Genomic DNA, 22,298 nt, shown 5'->3' on the forward strand with positions numbered 1-22,298 from the left:
GCTGCAACCTAATGATGCGTCATATTCCCGTTTTAACTCAACAAATGGATTTCTCATCCAGGAGACGGTGTTTGTATAGCAAAGCTGGAAAAGATAAATTGGACTGTGAAGGTCACAAACAAGAAAACTAAAAACACACTAAAACATTTAGATGTGATTCATACTACGTACTACATACTACATGTACGGCAGTTCAGTCTGAGCAGTATGGACGGAAAATTAATAATTTGAACCTAGTTTCAATAAAATTTAGCTTGAATATTTCCATTTTTGTCTAGTTACATCATCAATAGTTGCTTCTTTATTCAATAATTTGTTTTGTTTTTTGTTGCTTTAAACAACCTGCACACACATATTGTATATATATGTATGTTTCAACTAACTACAGAGTGCTACTAACTTCCCTTCGAGGATTAAATCAGTATATAAAATAAAAAAATAATAATAATGAAAAAAGTGTGGGAGTGTGGGAAAAGGTAGTACAGATAGAAGGTGGTTTAATATCAGTATGGGGAGGGTTCAAAAACGTTTAAATTACTATAAATAATAAAATAAATAGTTTGTCACTGTATTGCGGAATTTTGTATTTGTGGGTGTTCCTGGAACACATTAAACACGAGTAATAAGGGATCAATTTATTACTTTTCCTCACTTAAATAAATATTTTTTCAGTGCTTTGAGACCTAACAATGACATCCCATTTCTTTCTAACTATAATAAAGACAGGACATCGTTCCACACGCTGAATCTCAGCATCCAACCGCAGGAACAAGATGAAATCTCCATTTCCCACTGGAGGGAACTCCGATGCTTTCCTGTTGGAACCATCTTCACCAGGCCCCAAACATCTCTCCTCACATCGTGTCTGGTCTTGATCTGGGTTATCTGCCTGTGAGGATCCTGTATGGTGCGAGCGCTCACACGAGTGTGAGTATCCGTGCACACGCCCGGCGCCGACACCCCGGCGTCTGATGGCTTTTGTGCCTGTGTGCTCGGCTGTCACTCGCCGTGTGAAATAATGCATGGGGCCACTTTCTCCGTCTCATTCTCTTGAGTGGCTCAGTGAGCCCACCGGAGCCATCCTGGAACCTGGACCCGCAGGAAACGGGTTAATGGAGCCCGTTGGGTCGTCCGTAACAGCGTGGAACAAAGTGAAGACGGGAAGAGGAAGAGGAAGAGGAAGAGGAGACACCAACAATCTGTGAAGCCGGGGCAGTTTGTGCTGACGGGGCAGGAACGACAATGACGCCTGACAGCAGCATGTGATGAAAATAACAACCATCCATAATGCAGGACGCTCCTCTGAACCCAGCACTCTGGACTCTCCGGGACGCTGAAGTCCCTCCGAAAAAGCCCTTCTGCACTGGGGGGGCTCACAATGATCACTCACCCTCTGGGGGGAGGGAGGGGGTGGTCATTTTGAGATGGGCGGGGGTGATAACTTTATCCTGCTCCAGCATCAGAAGTCAGTTGTTCCTACTTGATCTGCCCCAGTGTGTCCCCAGGGTGGGGGGAATTACCCTGTCGTGTTGTTTCACTATTAAACAAACAAGTTGGCAGTGAAGACCAGAGATGGAGGAAGATTTATATTAGTTACCTTCATTAGATAAAGTCAAATATAAAGATAACCCGACCAGAGAAGGTAAGGAGGAGAAAGTTCAAAGGTCAAAAACATGATTTGATGTCAGGAAATATAAAAGACATTTGTCCATAAATAAATCAACAAGCCACATTATTTATTACTATTTATTATTATAATAATTATTTATTATCGTTTACTATCATTACTATTTATTTTTTACTGTTTTTATTACTATTTATTATTATATTATTATTAATTATTATTATTATTTATTATTTATTGCAGACTTTTGTCCACATACAGTATCTATTTCAGCATGTCTGTCTGTGGCTTCCTCACTCCATCACATTTAAATGAAGTGAGACGAGCTGCAGAAATGGTAAAATGCATAATTGCACACATTTATCAGAGCACATCCTGATAGCATCATTAGCTCGTGCTAAAATCCATTGTTGCGCTGATCCTGTATCACGTTTGTCCCTTAGCTTCAGCCTAATCTGATTGATCGCTTCATGATCAAGAGGAATGATTAGAAACCGTTACCTCAGGTGTGTCTGGCCAGAAATAAACGGACAATCTACCTGTTTTAATTCAGAACTATTAAATCTGAACATTTTCAGATGAACAATTGGAGACACAGAGAGAAACCATTCCTTTAAACCACATGATGATGGATTTCAGGCTTCATCACCTCATTTCAACTCCTCAGCGTCTCGTTCTAACGTGGTGTGAACGCTCACAGCTCAAAGCGAACTGACATCAAGATAAATCACTGTTCTTGCAGCTTCCCCTCAGTCTTCCTGTCATTCCTAAACTCGAACCACAGAAGAGGAAAAATGGGTAAAAGGAGCCAAACAAACACAAGAATATATCCAACGGGCGAATAAGTTCTCGGGGGAAACAACCCCCCCAGTGGCCCCGCCCACGGCGAGGTGTGAGTGGCGTGGCGTGTGCGAATGTGAGACCATGTCAGCAGCCTGTTAGCAAGTCCTGCAGAAGCGCTGAGGCGGGAAATGAAAGTGGCGTGTGTTTGGAGAGGGAGCTGGGGTTTAAATCGACACTCAGCGTCTGTTTGTGACGGGGGGGGGGGGGCAACAAGAGGAAGAGGAGGCCGAAGGTGTTGACGAAGGCTGGAAATGAGCTCTTAAATAACACATTTTTGTGTCGTCCCCAGGAATCCCCATCCCCCGCTGTATGCAAACACACACACACACACACACACACATCTTCGCGGCATCAATAAGTCATAACTAAGATGTTTTGCTGTCCTCTACATCCCATAATCCTCATTTACAGACTGTCGATGTGAGCGGCGACAACAACAACAACAACAACAACAAAGAAACAAGAAATATTTCTGCTCTGATTTATTGGAGGGAAGTTTGTCCTGTTTTTTTCTCACCACCGCCTCATCGTTCAGTCTTTATGGGACATGAACAACCAATCAGAGCGATGTGTCTCACCCGCGTCTGCGTCAGCCAATAAGACGCCGATAAGGACAACTAGAACCAACCACATGTGTCACAGTTCAGAACCAGAGGGCCACAGACGCTCACCTGTGATTGGTCAACAGCCAAGTGTGCCAAACTCAAGGCCCGGGGGCCAAATGTGGCCCTCCATATCATTTTATGTGGCCCGCGAAAGCATTAAAGGTCAGAGCATCTAAAAATAAATAGGTTAAAGTGTTTTAAATCAAAAAATACATTTCCCACAATGCAGTAATTAAGTCCATTTTAATTCTGACAAAAACGTAGTGAACAAAGTTAACGTCCTAACTTGTGTCTGACGTTATTTTTCTTTATTTATTGATAGTTTGATCCTTGATTGATGGAGTTCTGTGGGTTTAATAACCTGACAGATTAAAATATAAAATAAATATATCTTCTGTCTAACTGTAATGTTTGTGACTTGAATAAGTAATAAATTCAGCTATTTAACATTAAGGAGTAGTTACATTTATATTACATTACACACACACACACACACACACACACACACACACACACACACACACACACACACACACACATTGCTGTCTGGTCAAGTGCTTTGGCTTTGTCCGCCTCTCAGATTAAAGCTACCGGGCTAATTTGCCTCCATGTCACAATTCCTACATAATCCAGCTCTAATCCTCACCGACTCGATTAAACAGCCAAATCTCCACTCCAGTATCGTCTCTATCTGCCACACGCTCCGTTTCTACTTCCTCCCTGGCGGTCTTCCTCTCTTCTTCTACCTCCTGACTCCAAATCTTCTCCATGTTCTTTGTGTCGTCTGCTTCCTTCTCGTTCAGCCTCTCCCTCACTGATCCTCCGCCGTCTTTTGATAAAATCCACTCATTCTGTCTCAGCATCTGTCACATCTTCCTTCCGTCTCAGCTGCGAGGTCACCTTCAGAGATGCTGGAGATACTGATGCAAAATAATCCCACAACTCCGACTTCTCGTACACTTCAAGTAAAACCAGTCTTTTGTCTGAGCAGACTGAAGTCCTGAATTGGTCCAAACCTTTATAAAGTCCTTCTTATTGGAAGTTGTGCACAGAAGATTTTCTATTTATGCAAAAATCTGCTTTAAGAAAAGCCTGAGAGCAGTTTGGAGCTTAGATTTTCAGTGGCTGCATGAATGTTTTTCGCTTGAAATAAAAAAGTTTTACCCGTGCGGGCAAAGACTTTCCCATCATGGTTTTGAAGAGGAATAATCGTGCAACTTGTAAAAGTGATAAATCTCTCTCATCAAAGAGGTCAGGTGACGTTTACAGAGTGATAAATCTGTTGCCTGTAGAGACCCAGATTCCAACCAATCACTGCATTCCAGTTAAAGGCTGGTTAAAGGCCGTTTTTGTCTCACACTCTGTGACGAAACAAGAATTCTGCTCTTAACTACTCATAAAGATCATTATATTATTCAAGGAAAAGGAAATCACATGTTTGGAACAAGAAATATATTCCGTTGAAATGACGACTGAATCCACGCTGACCGTTCCACGGTGGACACACACACACACACTCTGTGTCTCAGCCCCCCTGCAGCTTTTTCCCTGTGGGTTAATGTTTTATTTAAAAGCAGCGCCTCAGCGTTCATAACCCACAGAAGACATCACCAGTTAAGCAGGCTGGGAGAAATCGCACCCACTTACAGTCAGTCCTCTCTCATTTAGTCGGTGGATACTGAGCCGCTGGAACCGAACAACCGTCACACGCCACACCACAGACGTGGTTTGAATTTGCTGAATCCGTTATGAAATTTGCAAATGTTTTATCATGTAAAAACACTATTTTTTTGTGTGTGGTTTTTTTTTGTGTATTTTAATTGCACCCGATCTGAATAAGTACAAATATCAGAAAACCTTCAGGAGCTGCAAACATCAGAAAACAAGCACCTCAATGGAACACATGCTAGAGCTAGTTCCTGTTAGCATGTGAGGTCAAACCCCGCTATAGGTTCACTCCAGAGATGCTTTTAAAATGAATCACATGCCTTTGCACGACATTAACATAAAGCATTCATCAAATAGTCAAGGGAAGGTAAAGGAGCTGTCCATTAGTGATAATAATCAAACATTATTATTCTGCACATGTGCTCCAAAGTCCAACTTTGTATGTGTGCATGAGGGTTCAAGTACATCAGAGGGAACATCTCTGGTCTTATCACACATTTGTTGGGTGATGGCGTGAGTCCAGGTCAGAACGGAGAAACAAACAGAAGTCTGGTAAACCAGCTCTGTCCTCAAGAGAGAAGAACACACTCCTTCCTCACTGTGATTCTCCTCTGGAGGAGGATTAAAGCACACGCTCTGTTAAAAAACAACCAAATACATGCAAAATATACACAGAAACTGTAGCTTTGAAAAATGTATTAATTGGATGTACAGTATGTTTGTGGGAATAAAACTGCACCTGTAGATGTACGAAGAAAGACTGGAGTCTAGTTTGGGCTTGATTTAAAGTAAGAAATCTGATATTTTATGTTTCTGCACATACTGCTAATCAATATGTATTTAACCCATGAGGTATGCAGTATTTTCTGCACGATAAGGCGCACCAAAAAGCCTTTAATTTTCTCAAAAACAAACCGTGCGCCTTATATATGAAAACAGTTTTTATCAGATGCGCCTCATAGTGCAGGAAATACTGTAACATGCACACTATAAACATGGTTGTGTGTCACGTCTCTGGACAATTATTATCCTGTTTGTTTCCCCTTTACTAACATATCTGTCCTTTCAGATCCGGTTCCATCAGCAATCAGTTCATTCCCTTCACCTGCCGTCCCTTCACTCACCTGCAGCCACTCCCCCAATCAGCCCCCACTCTTCATATTCCAGCTCAGCCCTCAGCTCGCTGCCAGGTTGTTAGTTTCTTCCTGACCTTCCAGCCGTTACATCCTGTCTTACGCTTTGACTAGTGATGGCAGTCTGGAACCACTGTGTCGTGAAGTGTTTCACTACCTGAGGCTTCGTCCACACGTTTATTGTCAGTAGGTTCACTGTTCGAACCCCGAAAAAATAAAGCTTAAAATGTTTGTTATTCATTTTTTCTTTGGGATCGTGCTTGGAATACTTAGTGTTTTACACATGGCAGTGTGCTGAGTGTCCTGAATGTATAACTCGGGTGTTTTCATTCAGGAACAGCATTTTTTGCACACAAGAAGGGCTCAAGCCATTTATTTTTATTTTTTGTAAATAACTTCTTAAACACTCACAGGGAAAGGAAGAGGCTGGGGTCACAACATCTATTTTTTTCCAACTTAAACAACTTTGGGTCCACAGTTTGATGCATCCCCCAGTATTTAAATGAATATTCTGATCGGTTAGATGTCACTGCACCTCCACACTTTGGAACACTTCCTGCACGTCTCCATCACTCAAAAAGTCCAAATGTCAAATAACAAACGTCGACTATTCATTAGGATGTGGTGTTTTATCCGTCTTGAGTATTCCCCACCAGTCCTGTTGGAGCCGTGGTTGTTATGTATCAGAATAATAACGTAAATGTGTAAAAGATTTCACATTTACATGAAACCACTTGCTTACGTGTGGTTTCATTTTCAATCCAAACTATCTAACTTTCTGCAGAACACAATAGTTTCTCTAACGTCACATCTCAGCTCCAAACTTCCCCTGATGGACCGCGGCACCGATTTATATGAAACTTTTACAGCCGCCTCATGTTTCCTTGATGACTCATGCATCATTCAGTACATTAGAGCGTGTTTAAAGATGACACGTTACTGACAGTCAGTCAGACAGCGGCTTGCTGAGCCGCTGCCTTTGTAATCGAGCCTCAGTTCATTCATTTCTTTTTTCCAACTGCTTTTTTTCATCTGGTTCCATACACTGCCCGTCAAAAGCGGACACAGGAAAGTATTAGTGGTAACTGATGTGGAGAAAAATGGGAAGACGGCTTATGATGACAAGTAATGCATGGATCCGTCAGCGGGCCTGTAATGACCAGGAAAAAGTGCTGCAGCCAGCAGAATTCTGAATAACTGAAGGAAGTGAGTGAAAGAGGAGAGAAGAGGGAAGGTTGTATTAACGCCTGACAGCTTAGCTCTATTTTTACCACGATGAGGAGGTGAAAGACAGATGAGCGACAAGTTTGGGTGGTTAAGGGGAGTCCTGATGTGAAGTCTTCCTCGCTGACAGGTGGTGTCAGGAGGGAGGGGGGGATGAGAGGGGAACCAGAAGTCCTCTGTGGCTTCCGTGTGTACGCCGAGGCGGTTATTAAAGCCAATCTGTAAAGTTATTTTCTGATGATGGTGATAGCTGGGGAGGAAGAGGAGGCACGCATTGGGTGGGTGGGTGGGTGGGGGGAACTCGAGAGAGCGATTACGGATCAGACAGGCTTGCCTTTTGTCCTCCCAAGAGGATGCGTGTTAAAACGAGTGTGTGTGTGCATGTGTGTGTGTGTGTGTGTGTGTGATGGTGAGTGGAGGGGGTGGGGATATATGGATCTGTCATCAGGATTAAAGTGTTCCCATTGAGGGAATTGGCTTGGCGTGTTGTGGAAACGTTCTGGGGGGGGGGGGTGTACAGCAGGGACAAAAAACATGTTGAATCCAAATGAAGATTTTCATTTTTCATGACAGAGTGAAGATATTTCATAAGACCTGTGTGTCCCTGCATGTGAATACAGTGTGTAGGACCCCCCCACTAACACAAATGTTAAATCCTTTTCCTCAGCTAGTACACTGATCCCTCGTTCCTCGCGGTTCATGCGTTCCAGGAACCACACGCGATTAACGACTTCCGCGATAGAGCAACAAACTATTTTATTATTTACATTAATTTAAACATTTCTTAACCCCCCCCCCCATACTGATATTAAACCACCTTCTATCTGTGTTACCTTTAAAACACTCTGATAGACTGTTTAAAGCACCTTTGTGTCTCGTGGAACATAGCGCACTTCCGGATGCCGGCAGCCAATAGGATGCGCGTACGGTGTCACATGACTGCCTACCAAAAAGTCGCGAGCTTTGATGCGCGAATGTGCAAGGGTGCACTGTAATTTGATTAAATATGATTCATTTCCCTTTGTGGATTACTATGGTATACAAAATAATAAATGTTTTATATTTTTTTCTTAAAAACCTGATACAATCAGATGCTTGCATCTGTATTTTGCATGCGAAAAAATCTCATTTATACAAATTTATGTTAAAAAAAAAAGTTTTTGTGATTATTTTGGGAGAAGGTTCACTTAAGACCTTATTTTCCAAAATTAAAATAAAATAAATTTCCGGCCTTCAGCCAATAGAATGTGCTTACGGCATCATGTGACTGCCTACAAAAAAAAATTCGCAATGAGGTGAAGTCATCAAATGAATCCCGCTTCATTACTTGAGAAAACTCAACTTTTTGTGATGCAGACACAAAATTCGGGGAGGTCAACTGAAACATCAACGGAAACAATCCACCGAGTGAAAATATCTGCATAAAAATTGAGCACTTTGCCTAATTAGCGTTAATGTGTGGGGTTAATGGGCTCTCACGGATGGTCGGCCTCAGGAAATCAGTGAACGCAATGATCAGTCACTAATGAATGCTCCAAAACATCAATGAAGATACTTGGGGGGCTTTTCAGTCCATTGGCGCTTTTTTTTTTTTTTTTTTTTTTAAAAGAAGGCCCACGTCTGAGAGCAGCTCAGCGAGACGTTAGAGGAATCTGTCGTTTCGTGGCTCAAGCCAAGAGAATTTCCACTTATTCCCACTTCTGAAACAGAGTCAGCAATAAAACTGCCTCAAACTCCGGCTTAATCCTAATAGATCCTGTTTGGCATTCAGTTTGAAAGACTTCCACCTCTTCAAACACGTGCGGGGGGGATTATGGTGGCTTTCTGCACCTCTGCTGCTTTACTGTACATCAGAGCGTGTACAGTGCTGCTGCTGCTGCATACAGAAAGGGAAGACAGATAAAGGAAGGTGGGGTCATGTGTTTTTTCCTGTTATCCTGGTTTCCTGGTAGCAGGGGCTATAAAAGCAACACTGGCATTTCAGCGGGGGGGGGGGGTATATTTCCTCTGCATTTGCTACATGACAATTTATATGACATTGTTCTTGGCTGGAAAGTTAGAAAATAGAATTTACGTCAGACATTCTACTGCAAAGGAACTGGTCCAACCTTTCTGTGGTGCATTTACACAATTAACAATTAACAATGGCTGCATGTGAGGACTGGAGGGAGGATTTCAACGCCTTGAGAAGTGGGCTATTAGGATAAAATACAACAAACTTGTGCAGCAATATTGACCTCCTTGTAACAAAGACCTCCAGTGACTGATGGCAGAATTATGTCATTTAAAGCAAATGTGTCAAACTCAAGGCCCGGGGGCCAAATGTGGCCGTCCACATCATTTAATGTGGCCCGCAAGAACATAAAAGGTCAGAGTGTCTAAAAAAAATAGGTCAAAAGTGTGCTTTGACCTAAACTACATTTCCCACAATGCAGTAATAAAGCCCATTTTAACTTTGACAAAAACGTTTTCAACAAAGTTAATGTCCTAACTTGTGTTTAACGTTACTTTTCTTTATTCATTGATAATTTTTTCTATGTAACTGTAATGTTTGTAACTTAAATAAGTAATAAATTCATAGTTATTTATCATTAAGGTGTAGTTACATGTAATTTATTAGTTACATCTGGCCCTTTGAGGACAGCCATGATGCTGATGTGGCCCTCAGTGAAAATGAGTTTGACCCCCCTGTTTTAAAGCCAGGTTTATCATATTGAAATGCTCAGCCTTTCAGGATTTTCTTTCCAGAAGAGCTTGATTTATACAATCAGACACATGCATCTGCATCTTCCATGTGAAAAAAGTCTGGATTTAACCATAATTTAGCCACAAAATTAAAGTTCATATATTAAAATTTTCGTACTTAGTTGATTTGTTGGAGTTTATTTTCTGGCAATCATTTGACGGTTCAGGCTCTAAAGGGGTAGTAAGTAGGACTGAGTCATTTGAATCACTACTCCCAATAAAAGAGTCTGTCGGCCAAATAAAATCACGACCTCTGCTGTAAAGACAGGATCGCTGCTGCCTGTTCTCACACCTGTAAATACCTCTACCTGATGTGATTCTTTAATCTGTAGCTGCTGTGGAGGATGAAGATGAAGATGTGAGATGATGTCATCCTGCTGAAGCTCAGGTCAGCATCTGTCGTTCTGTTTTATTATTGTTTTATTGTTGAATTCGTTGGACTCGTTGTGAATCCTGATAAATCCCAGTTGGGTTTTTTTTTGTTATGATGGAGTTTGTTAAAAGCATGTTGGCGTTTAATCTGATGAAAACACACTTTCTCTGAGGGCTGATGTCACTCGGACAGAAAATGAAGAAAGAGGAATCCAATTACGACGCTGCTGGAGAACAGCGCATCATCAGCGTATTAAAGAACTCCACTCTGACTGTGGGAGTGGGTGCATTAACCAAAAGAGAGTGCTGGGGAGGGCAGCAATGTGGGAGATGTTTTCAATAAATAGCAATTATACTGAATATGTTGGAGCGTGGTGAGGCTGGGGGGGTGGGATGGGGGGGGGTGGCTATACCTCTGAGCCATTATTGGAGATAATGACATCAGCCAAGCTCTCTCCAGAGTGTAGTTGTGTGTGACAGAAAAATAGATAAGAGGTTATAATTACATACACCACCCAGGGATGAACGGACCAATGAAGAGAGACGGGGGGGGGGGGAGATGGAGGCAGAAATTATTTGAAATAATGTCAAATAAATACATAAAAGCCTGAGGCTGAGGAGTTAAGATGAAGAACTCACACAGGCATACGGGAAACCAACACACACAATCGCAAAAACCACACACTTTACACATCAATCACACACCAACATGTTTGAGCATACACACACACACACACACACACACACACACACACACACACACACACACACACACTTTGCTGTAACAAAGCCCCCTGCTCTCACCCTCCCGGCTGACCCGAGACTCTGATGCTGATGAGATGCTGAAGCTGTGGCCCTCAGGAGAGATGGGATGAAGGAGAGGAAGAGGAGGAGGTGGAGGGTTGGATGACAAGATGAGGAAAAGGAGAAGGCAAGGAGGAAGAGGAGGGGGCAGATAATTGTAATAATGTTGATAAAATACAGAGGAAGACGTTTGTCGGAGACATTAGACGTTTATTCCAACAGAAGAAGGGATAGTTCAGCCTCTCGCTACACGACCAGGGTGGAGGTGCGGGAGAGAGGACGTCTAATGATGGGATGGCAGGAGGTCCTGATGTGAGCATCACAGACACAGGCTAGAGAAATCATGTGACTGACAGAGTGGCTGCTTCTCATGCTGGTGGCCACTGGGCCTCGAAGAACATCATGCTGGTCCATCATGAACGGCCTAACCTCGACACGATCCTCTACCACTGACGAAACAACCAGTCTCTATTGGATGGAAAATACCCATCCCTGAAATACATTCTGACAGTACGACCTTCTTTTCCACAGAGGTTACAAGCACCGGCTTCATTTCTTACTATTACTATTCCTGCTACTTTAATTACAACCAGCTCTGGTGCTTCTGCTGCAGAAACATGGAGAACGACTGGTAATCAGCTTAACGCTCATTGTTAGTCGACCAGCGCTTCACTTTGTGAACTTCCCCATGAACTAGACCGTCTCATCCGACCATGATCCGTGTAGCCCCCCCTCCCAAAGGGCCGGTCCACTGATCCGATTTCCAGAAGAAAATAAATCGACTGCCAAACGGCTGTGGGAGTGAGTGACCTGAGCGTGGAGACGTCTGATAATTATCTGAAACATAATGGAAGTCCTCCAGTGACGACATGATGAATGGCGTCCCATTTCACAGATAGAGCTTTCAGTCTCCGCCCCTCGTCACTTTGGTTTAGAGGTTTAGAGGTTTGAAAAGAGGAACTGAGACTCCTCTACAAGAACAGAAGTTACACCACAGACATTATACAGCTAGTCCTCAAGATATGAGCATCCAACTTACAAACATTCGTAGATACGGACAACCACTCACCCACTATAGGCTACCTGTCAGAAAACACTGCTGTTAGTTCATATTTAGTCATAATTGAATAAATATAGGAACTAAAATGATGTAGAAACTTCCAGGAAAGAACGGTCTGGATGGGTTCTAATTCTAATTACATTTCCTTGTTAAATATTAGCCCTGGTTGCCCCGGACATGGTGCGTTTGCACCATGAACTCGAACCCTAGAAGTCTTTTAAGATCATATACACCTCATTAGTTTAGTATATAGGCAACCTCTTCTTCTGCAAGGCTGAATTCACCCCCACCCTTCACCTTAATATTTCTAGTCAACCACAAACACTTCCATGAAGTCTAACTATTCCTCTACACATTGTCAGACTGAGATAAAGCCTAGCTGAATGTGATCCTTATGCTTGGAAACCACCAAAATAGATCAGAATCTGCTCCGTGAGCCTTTGGCCATTTTTGAGTATAGTCTCAGTAATCCTTGGCGCCACTAGACCGTCCTGTTAGATTTGATCTGACATCGGACAAACACACGGGTGTAGGTGTGTGCTGCATGAACATGCCCTTACACTGGCAGAAATTGCCATCATGCGGCAAAAACACAACGTGAAGATATAGTGACCGGACAGTCTCCCCAGAAGACGTCTTGTTCGCTGCCCTCAACTCCTGTCACTGCCAACAGTCACCCCTCCCATCAGACTGCCCTGAATCCTCTCCCAGGCTCATTACAGTGTGTGACAGTCCTGTTTGTCATGAGAAGGGATTTCTCCGATTGAAAGTCCTCAACTTTCACTCATTCTGAGGTGTATGCACACGTAGAGGAAGGCCAACGTAGGTAGGAGTGGGTGAACATGGCACCTGCAGAAGAAAATTATTTTTCAGTGCGTAAGCGCCCAGGAATGGTTTTAACCGACTGGTGTCTAAAGTGACATAAGCTTTAATTGTGTTCTCGACGTCCTCTGTTAACCTCCTCTTCCTCGCTGCGCAGCAGTAGAGCTGTGAAGCCGACGTAACTCCACTCAACGGTGTGACGGTAATGACTTTTTCTCAGTAGCTGCCTGCTGACAGTGTCACCTCACACACAACGACTCCATCTGGCTTTCATTGGGCGCCCGTCATCGGCCCGATTCTGACGTCACAGACGTGCTGCCAGCATGGCGGTGCCGGGTTTCCATGACGAAGGACGTGTGTGTCTATGTATGTGTCCAAACATGTTCTTGCGGTGTTTCATAGTGGAGGTTCACCACCTCACCTGACATGAAGACTGACTAACAAAAAGTGTCTACAATTGTTGTGTCTCACCATGTTGGTAGTCAGCGGAGGAGGGTGCCTTCAAGGCAGCTGCAATTCACCCAGGGGGCGCTCTAAATGGTTAAAATATGTATTTTGTGAAAATGTAGTATACATTCTTCTGTCGTATTTCTAACTAAAAATAAGATGTTCCCACAAAGCTCTAGAGGTTCCCTCATGGATGCTGATTGGTCAATAAAGAATTTATGATGGTGACCTTGATATATTTAAACTATATTCCAAATACTGAATAGTGTTATTAGAACATCTGTGTTGGCATCAAGAGAAGAAAAGTCTTTACTTCTCATTATAAATGCTGAACGAACAAATCCACAGTGTATTACTTTTTGGTTTAGTTTTTTTTTTGACCATCTATAATAATTTTGTCCAGAACAAATCTTCCAAGCTGTACCTGCTATCTTTACCAAAGTTTAAACAAATGTTGATATTATGAACCGTATCTTTGGTTATTTTGAATTTTGTACAAGTTTTATCATCGTTTCCATGGAAACAACAGGGTAAGTTTTAGAAAATGTTGTATGTGGATGAATTAGTGTCTTCAGATGAGTCTCACTATGATTCTCATTTTTCATCTATGATTCTGTCTCTCCATTTTCTTTTAAATATAAAACTTGCTTTAAAATAAAATCTGGTTACTGAACTCAAAGCTACTGATACAGATTTTTCAAACTATTATTTGTTTTTCAGCAGCACGACTGTTTGAACCCTGAATGAGTCTGATTGAGCTCCAGCAAGTGATCGATCGATTGATTGATCGCAGCTTCCTAGCTAATAAATTAGCTCTCAATATGTCTGGAAAGATAAGAAGAAAATTCAAATACATTCAGAAAACTGATACAAGGACTCAGGTGATACAGAACCATTTCTACCCTGCTGTGACCGAAAAAAAATAGTCAATAATATTAAAAAAAACCCTTTGATGAAACTATATTCAGTGTTTAATAAAATAAAATGGTTTAAAACGTGAAAATTGACTCTTTTACTGTTTGAGCATAAGAGAAGAAAGAGGAAACATCTTCAGCTTTATCGTTTGTCATTTATAATAGTATGGATGTTATATGTAATGACATATTGTAACAGGTGTATTACTATTGTATTACAACAGTAATACACCTGTTACTGTATTTTCACATGGTAGCTGCTCTATATGTGGAAATGGAGCCATAATTAAAATATTACAGCAGCTCACAAACACACCTTTGACTAGCAGAGTGTTGCTATGAGCTTCCTCCACACTTAAAGGAGAAAACCAGGATTATGTCAATGTCTCTGATGTCATAAGTGAATCAGCTTCAGCCCCACCCCCAACCTAAGTACCTCCATGTAAGAATAAATGAAGGCTATCTGTCTAAGCCCGGCTCATGCCCTCAATTCCCGTCTGTCCACGGCTTTATTAACATTTTTTTTAAAAACAGGTCATAAGGATGTGTGGCTGCCGATGTTGTTGATTTCTGCCTGTAACATCTGTCAGCAGCGCTGAACGCTCGCCGCTGTTAGCAACGGTGTCAAATTCACTAACTGGGAGTCACCTGAAAACATGTTTCCACCCCCCCAGAACAACATTAACTGGACTGTCAGTCGTTAAAGAGGAAGGTCAACCCACTGATATAATAGAGGCTGATGTGATCATGATAGTTTGGAGCCATGTGTGAATGTCTGAAGTGAGAATATCCTGAAATGACTTTAGCAGACTGGATAACAGCGTATCTGAACATCTACATCAAAGTTAATACATATTAAAATGTCTAAAACATTTTATTTACATCCTTTTTTGGATTTTTTGTGGGGGGGGATAATCTGGGATTTTGACATCTGGAGATTTGGAGATTTTGCTTTACAAGTTGTATGGACATAAATTCTGATTATCAGTTTTGTTTTTTGTTTTTTTAAAGCATCATCCATGACTGTTTTGGAGAATTTTATGGAATAAATGAAATATTTCAATTTATTTGCATCACTGAATGTGAAAGTCATGAATAATTAAAGATGAAAACAGGGATTATCTGATGAATCCTATCAACTATTTAACGGCTTTGACTCTGGTTACAGGAGACCGGTTGATGCCTGTAAACAGAGTGGACGTGAGGGCGGAGGGCGTGTCCACACCCACAGGAAGTGCTGTTTGGATGAGGGGCATATTCCACATGGGGGGTGGGGGGGTGCAGCAGAAAGAGGAGAACTAATCAGTAATAATGACTGTTTTTCAGTGAAAAGGCTGCATGTATGTGGACATGTCTGCAGTCTGAATGTATAAGTGGAAAGAACTGCTGTGTGTGTGTGTTTGTGTGTGTGTGTGTGTGTGTGTGTGTGTGTGTGTGTGTCGGGGGGGGGGGGCGTCCCAACCATTCAACCATACTGGACTTAAGAACCACCTGATGAGGCGTCTGTGGCTCCGTCGGGGGTAAATAGTCATTAGCCGGTGCGCTGCCGAATCCAGCCCTAAATTACGAGGTGTGCACCGTATGTGGTCCTCCATTGTGTGTGCAATTCAGCAGCAGACCACCATTATGACTATGATTACCCCCCCCCCCCCCAGCACTGATGATCACATGTGTATAAATATATCCTATGGAATTTATTTCTATGCAGCAAACAGAAGCTGGGGGAGCTGTTTCTGTTCCAGTCAGGCGTCAGTCACTCATGGGACACTCATCGGGGGGCAGAGAGAGGGACAGAAGGAACCAGAGGAGGAAGATGAAGCAGGGAATCGTGTGTCTGTGCCTTTAAGAGTCCCCAGGCCGGGGCCCAACGTTGGGAAAGTGGCCCAGTGCCTTTCTCATGACCCCTGAGGAGACGACTTTTTCCTCCTGGGTCCTTCAGGCAGTGATGGGACACCAGAGGAACTAAACCCAGGACAAGCACCACAGATATGAGCACATCCCACCGCCACGGCGTCCGACCTGGAATCTGTTTCTGATGTCGGCGTTTGGCTGACGTCTCCCAGAATGCCTCACTGTTAGGATAACTCAGAAACATTCACACGTGTTCCAGGCAGCGACTAGTTAATGTACCTCAAGTTGGGATTAAAACAACATGTGAATGTTTGTGCATACTTATAAATAGTTGTGACTGGGTGGACGTGGGGCAGGAGCCGTCAGACCTCTGGTGTCGGCTTGAACGTGTCTTCAGAGGTCAGCGTGGATTTTAAAATATGCTGCTAATACCGCACTGCTCCACATTCTTTAATCACAGCTTTAATCCTGTGACTGTGACTTTAATTAAGGTAATATAATTACATTAAGGTGTTTACATGACCCTGGGCTTAATTGCAGTATTATTTTTTTTTAGAATCAATATAAGAATGAATTATTAATGCAAATGATTGACTCTCAGTTTGAAGTAAACTTTTTTGTTTTGGAAATTCAATCAACTCGATAAAATAAGGTGCGAAATGGAGAGAAAGTGGCTGAAAATGCAAAGTGAAACGACAAGAGAGAGGTTAGATGAGAGCGTAGAAACACAATAGAAATAAGAGACACACAACAACAGTCAGGGAACAAGTCAGTCAGAGACTGCAACATCCTGCGACACCCCTGAATGACAGAGCAGAAGTTAAATGACCACAATGAAACAAACAGCTGCAGAAGTGGGAGGCCTTCGTATGCGAGGAAAATAACCGACTTAACATGAAATCACATCAGAGATTCACCAGATGAGAGTAAAAACCCTGAAACACTCGTGTTTTCAGTGATGCTCAGCTTCCTCCTCCGTGAGGTGAACCTGCTTTAATCCCAGGCCCGTGTTCACCGGACCAGTGGGTGTAAATACGCGGGATTACAGCCATCACAACCGGACGGCTCTACCTTGCCAGGAAAGGAAAAAGTGTTCTGTTGTTTTTCCGTGTCATTACGTGTGCGCCGATAAATCCTTCAATCTCCTTCCCTGAAATCAAAAATTGCACCAGTTGCCGTGGACACATACGTGACGCCGTAATCCCAGCTCAAAGTGGAACGGGGGCTTTGCTGCACATCCATTTGGTATTATTGTAAGAAATAGGCAATTAGAGATAAGGCTACAGTTGTATGTTGAGCGAACGGGAAACCGTGGCCCTTCCTCCGGCCCTCATCTCTGGGGGGGGGGTTAGGGAACAAACCAGTGTCGTATACGGAGTGTGTCAGTGTGCCACGCTTAAGGAACGGGTGTTGCAATGGGGGAGGGATTAGCACTCTTAGTGGCTCCATGTTAAAATAATGCATAGGGCTAAAAATAAAGCCCCCAGCCAACTCATTCACTTCTCTGACAATCAGTTGCTTTCCACCCCCCCCTCCCCCCATCATCCCAACGGGGGCCTTTGAAGCTCGTACGGATTGACCTTGTTAAATAAGTAAAGTCCACGCTGGAACCCACCTGGAAAACAAATCAGGGACTTGTTCCAGACGACGTGTCCAGAATAGACGAGCAGCGGGGCAACAGGAGGTGGGGGAATAAGGTGTGATTGATATGGTCACATGACCTTTGATTAAAACACACCTTACGTCAAGAATAGCGTGGCCCGGGGGCCAAATGTGGCCCTCTACGTCATCGTATGCGGCCCGCGAGAGCATTAAAGGTCAGAGTGTCTAAAAACAAATGAGGTAAAAGTGTACTTTGACCAAAACTACAATCCCCACAATGCAGTAGTTCAGGCCATTTTAACTCTGATATGAATATTTTTAATAAAGTTAACGTCCTAATTTGTGTCTGATGTTATTTTTCTTTATTGATTGATAGTTTGATCCTTGATTGATGGAGTTCTGTGGGTTTAATAACCTGACAGATTAAAAGGATTTATGTTAGAACAGAGAAACAAACAAACATGTTTTTTCTGTCTAACTGTAATGTTTGTAACTTGAACAGGTAATAACGTTATTATATTCATCTATTCTTTCATCTCTACTTGATTCTTGACTTCCTTTGCTGGACAGGAGGGTGAATTCATTCTAATCCTGACAATGCAGGCTTTAATTAGCCGTCGCACCTCCTGAACCCGGGCTAATGTAATGGAATCAGCTGATCCTAACGTGACTTCCCTTTAATGGGTTTATGTAACCGAGAAGAAAAGGATTAACTGGGAAAAGACTGAGTTCAGAATGAAAAAACGGTGCTTGTTGGAGTGTGTGTCCTGTTCCTTTGTGAACATTATAGAGGAAGATCAATCAGTCCGTTTAATGAATACACACTTAAACAAACGACGCGTGTCGACTCCAGACGGCGGGGCAGCGTCCATCGTTCAACCTCTCAACTGGAGGGGAGGGAAAATAAATAGCTTCATAATAAAACCTGATACCACCGAGACGTCCGTTTGACTTTAGGAACTCCTTCAGATCAAGGATCTCTTTTAAGGGGGGGGGTTGGATGAGAAAAGAGCTGCACATGATTTACATCACAACTCAGTGAATATGAACTAAATACATGCAACAAAACACACAAAGAACACACTTACCTTATCAATTCCATTCTAATTTATTGATTATTATTAATTACTTTGAGCTGGATGTTAAATTCAGATTTAGATCTTTGTATTTTTGTGTTTATCTAACAAAACTACGGCTTTTTATTTCTGAATGTTTATCTGTGAGGTTGTGTGTGTGTGTGTGTGTGTGTGTGTGTGTGTGTGTGTGTGTGTGTGTGTGTGTGTGTGTGTGTGTGTGTGTGTGTGTGTGTAATGTAAGTAAATCATGCATCAGGGTGCTTCTCATTTGTGACTCCACTGATCAATTTTTTGACTGATTGGTCTGTTTGGACTGTGCACACGAGCGCACACACACACACACACACACACACACACACACACACACACACACACACACGCACACACACAATATGATCTGATCAGCCCCCTGCACAAACAAAGCTTTAAAAGAAATAAAACAACCAAAAGGAAATGATGCTTATCCAAAAACACTCACAGTGAGTGACGTTAAGTTCCGCCCCTAACTGGGCAGACAGCCAATCATCATTAAGGACAGTAGGTTACATTAGTGTGGCCACATATCTGTCTGTGATCTCCGTCCAGATGTGATCGTCTGCTGCTGGATTCACTTCTGACAGACGAACCCACTCTGAAACCCCCGGTTCATATATTTGGACATAACTAAAAAAAGATGCATCTCCAGTGATCTTTGTCAATAATCAATATTTTATTATTTAGTCTACTTTTGACCTAATTCTGAATTTTATGAATCAATAGTTTGATTATCCATGCATATTTGTATATATTTTAGTTCAGATATGTCCCATAAATTGTATTGGTGTTATCATTAACTGGTTTTGTTTATGTATCAATGATCATATTTATAAATTCAACATAATTCATAGATTTCATACATTTTGTCCTTTTAAATCAGACTCATCTGTAAAACAGTCGTCTGTCCGTCACACGTGTGAAACGGATTCAGATTTAAAGGAATGTTCTCTGTTCTTACCCTAAATTCATGTTTTATTAATCTCATATTTTTATATAAAGCAGGTAAAATACACATCATTATTATAATATCCATCCGTTTACTATGTGTTTATCCCTGGGGGGGGGGGGTTGCATTATGTGAAAAACACACGCATACATTAAATATGATGACTATATCAAATTCTCCTGACATTAAAAGTGAAAACATTCTCACGTCTGATTTTCGAAACACAAAATAAGGTCTTATCTGGTTGGCTGGGGGGTTGTGGGGGGGTTGTGGGGGGGTGTTTGCTCACTTCCTGCTCCAACACACTGGGCTACATCAGTTTTCCTGTTGCCACAGGCTGCTATTCATGAACATTTCCTCTCTATCTCAACCAATCAGTGTTTCCAGGACGCACCTGCAGGGCGATTGATGGTTCATCATATGGGGGGGGGGGTCAAGGTCGGCAGCCATTGTGTGACACTGAATCACAGTCTGCTGTTAAAACTCCAGATTAAGTCACAAACACGCGGCGCTAGAGTTCACTCCCTGGAAAGCCTCTCAGGCATCTGAACCCTGGTGTCATCATGGGGGAGATTTCTCAGGTAATACCCCCCCACCCCCCACCACACACACACCTCAGGGTGGAACCAGCAGATTGTCTGTGTCAGCTCATGTGATTGTTTTGGCAACAGCACTGAAAATCACACACGGGCTTCAGATCATCTTCAGTTCTCACAGGCCCAAATGAGCGCCCCCCCCACCCCCCTGTCTGATGCAGCTCACATTCACTCAACAGATGCATGTGGAGCCCCCCCCAACTTAAAAGAGTCTCCTGTTTATTACACAGGAGCACCAGAGGAGTTAAAAGTGAACGATGGAGGGGGTTTTGTGTGGCTTCTGCTCACGCTTTGGAGGTGAGATGATTTGTAACTCGTGACCAGATTAGGATTAATTCACACAAATCTCTGGATTATATGACTTCCAGAATATTGGGAGAAGAAATCTGACTTCTCCAAAAACTTCTCTCAAGGAAAATCTATCCAAACTAATCTAATATCCTCTAAAATGCCAGATGATAGCCCCTGGGAGACGTTGGCGGTTAAAATTCTCAGCTCAGTGAATCATTTAAAACTTCTCATTCCTCAAAACGTTTGCAAAATACCCAAGCAGCAGCCTCCTGCCCCAATTTCCAAATCAAAGAGTTGGGGGGGGGGGTGCGGCTCCACTGTACATCCAGCCGTGGAAGGAGCGCGTTAATGCGTTGCTAGAGAGAGTGATGGCTGAGCCGCTGCTGTAAAGGGATTATTCCTCCCTGGAAGACATAATCATGTGTAACACACCTGTTTAAAATCCTGTGAAAAACAAACAGGTGTTTGGCCCTTAAATCCACCCCCTCAACCCCCACAAATACCTTTTTATTTCTGCATTAGTTCGTTTATTTCACTATTGCGCATCTGAGAAATGCGTAAAAGCGCTGCGATCGATGGAATGTTGAATATTTGGAAAGTTAGATGATTCACTTTGGAAAAGAAGCAGATATAATAATTGGGCACCATTAATCCAATTTTATGCTTTTTATAAAAAGATATCCGGAAATGTTTACTACGCGTCTTACGCAGGGGGGAAAATCCTCAAACATGATGCGGAGTCAATGCGCAAATATATTAATATAAGTTCTGTTCCTACCTGAGAGGCCACACAGAAAGATGAAGGACAGTAGAATAAGTTTCCTTGAAGTGGATCCGACCTCCATGGCAGAACCAGTCTCTACTTGTCGGTGTGTTTAACCTCCTCCAAGCTGCTTTCTCTAAATGAGCTCCGTTCCGCCTCAGGCGTAAACCTCCTCCGGTCCGTCAGGGTTCCTTCACGCTGAAACCGGAGCCGTTACCCGGGGAAAGGTGCGGGGCGCGTCAGGTGAGGAGCTGTGGACGGTCGGTGCGCACCTCCAGCCGCGGGAAGCGTCTCCTCCTTCTGATAAAGAGTCTGTTGGATCAGCGCCTCCGGCTCCGATCCTGCGCGGCTCCTCTCCTCCTTTTTACGCACGACTGCATCTGCAGTTCCGTTCTTATCAAGACGACAGCGGCGACAATAACTCCGCAAGTTGTCATCCTGTTCTCTCCTCAGAAGGGGGGGGGAGAGATAGAGAGGGAGGGGTGAGAGACCAGAGAGAGAGAGAGTGGGGGGGGGGGGGTGGATCACCTCTGTGCGCAATTTGGAGTCAAGTATGTCTCGTTATTAATGATCGATTCCTGCGACGAGTGTGAGAATAAGAGCCACTCCTTAGGTGCGTCACTAGATGCTTTTATTTTGAAAGAAAGTGTTGTTATTATTATCCGTCTGTGTTTTCTGGTTTGACGCACACACCTGTGCACCGCCGCACAGGTGTAAAAAAATAGTTCTGAAGCAGTTATGGAAATAAGGAAAAGTCCTTTTTGAATTTTACATTCATAAAAGATTATTTTTACTGTCTATTATCATTAATAATCTAAATACTACAGTTTTATTCCCTCAGACTGACCAGATTCAGTAACAGGACGTTAAAATAAT

General features: G+C 42.8%; 1 protein-coding gene across 1 annotated transcript in view; it reads right to left on the reverse strand.

Annotated features, from left to right (window-relative positions):
- esama (endothelial cell adhesion molecule a) overlaps positions 1–21,860 on the reverse strand; it is a 46,042-nt gene extending 24,182 nt beyond the window's left edge. The window contains exon 1 of the mRNA XM_068330716.1: positions 21,438–21,860. Within this exon, the coding sequence (XP_068186817.1) occupies positions 21,438–21,504 (67 nt within the window). The 5' untranslated portion in view covers positions 21,505–21,860. The remainder of the gene's footprint in view (positions 1–21,437) is intronic.
- Between the last annotated feature and the right edge of the window lie 438 nt (positions 21,861–22,298).

Source organism: Antennarius striatus, chromosome 13 (assembly GCF_040054535.1).
Source record: "Antennarius striatus isolate MH-2024 chromosome 13, ASM4005453v1, whole genome shotgun sequence".
Lineage (NCBI taxonomy): Eukaryota > Metazoa > Chordata > Actinopteri > Lophiiformes > Antennariidae > Antennarius > Antennarius striatus.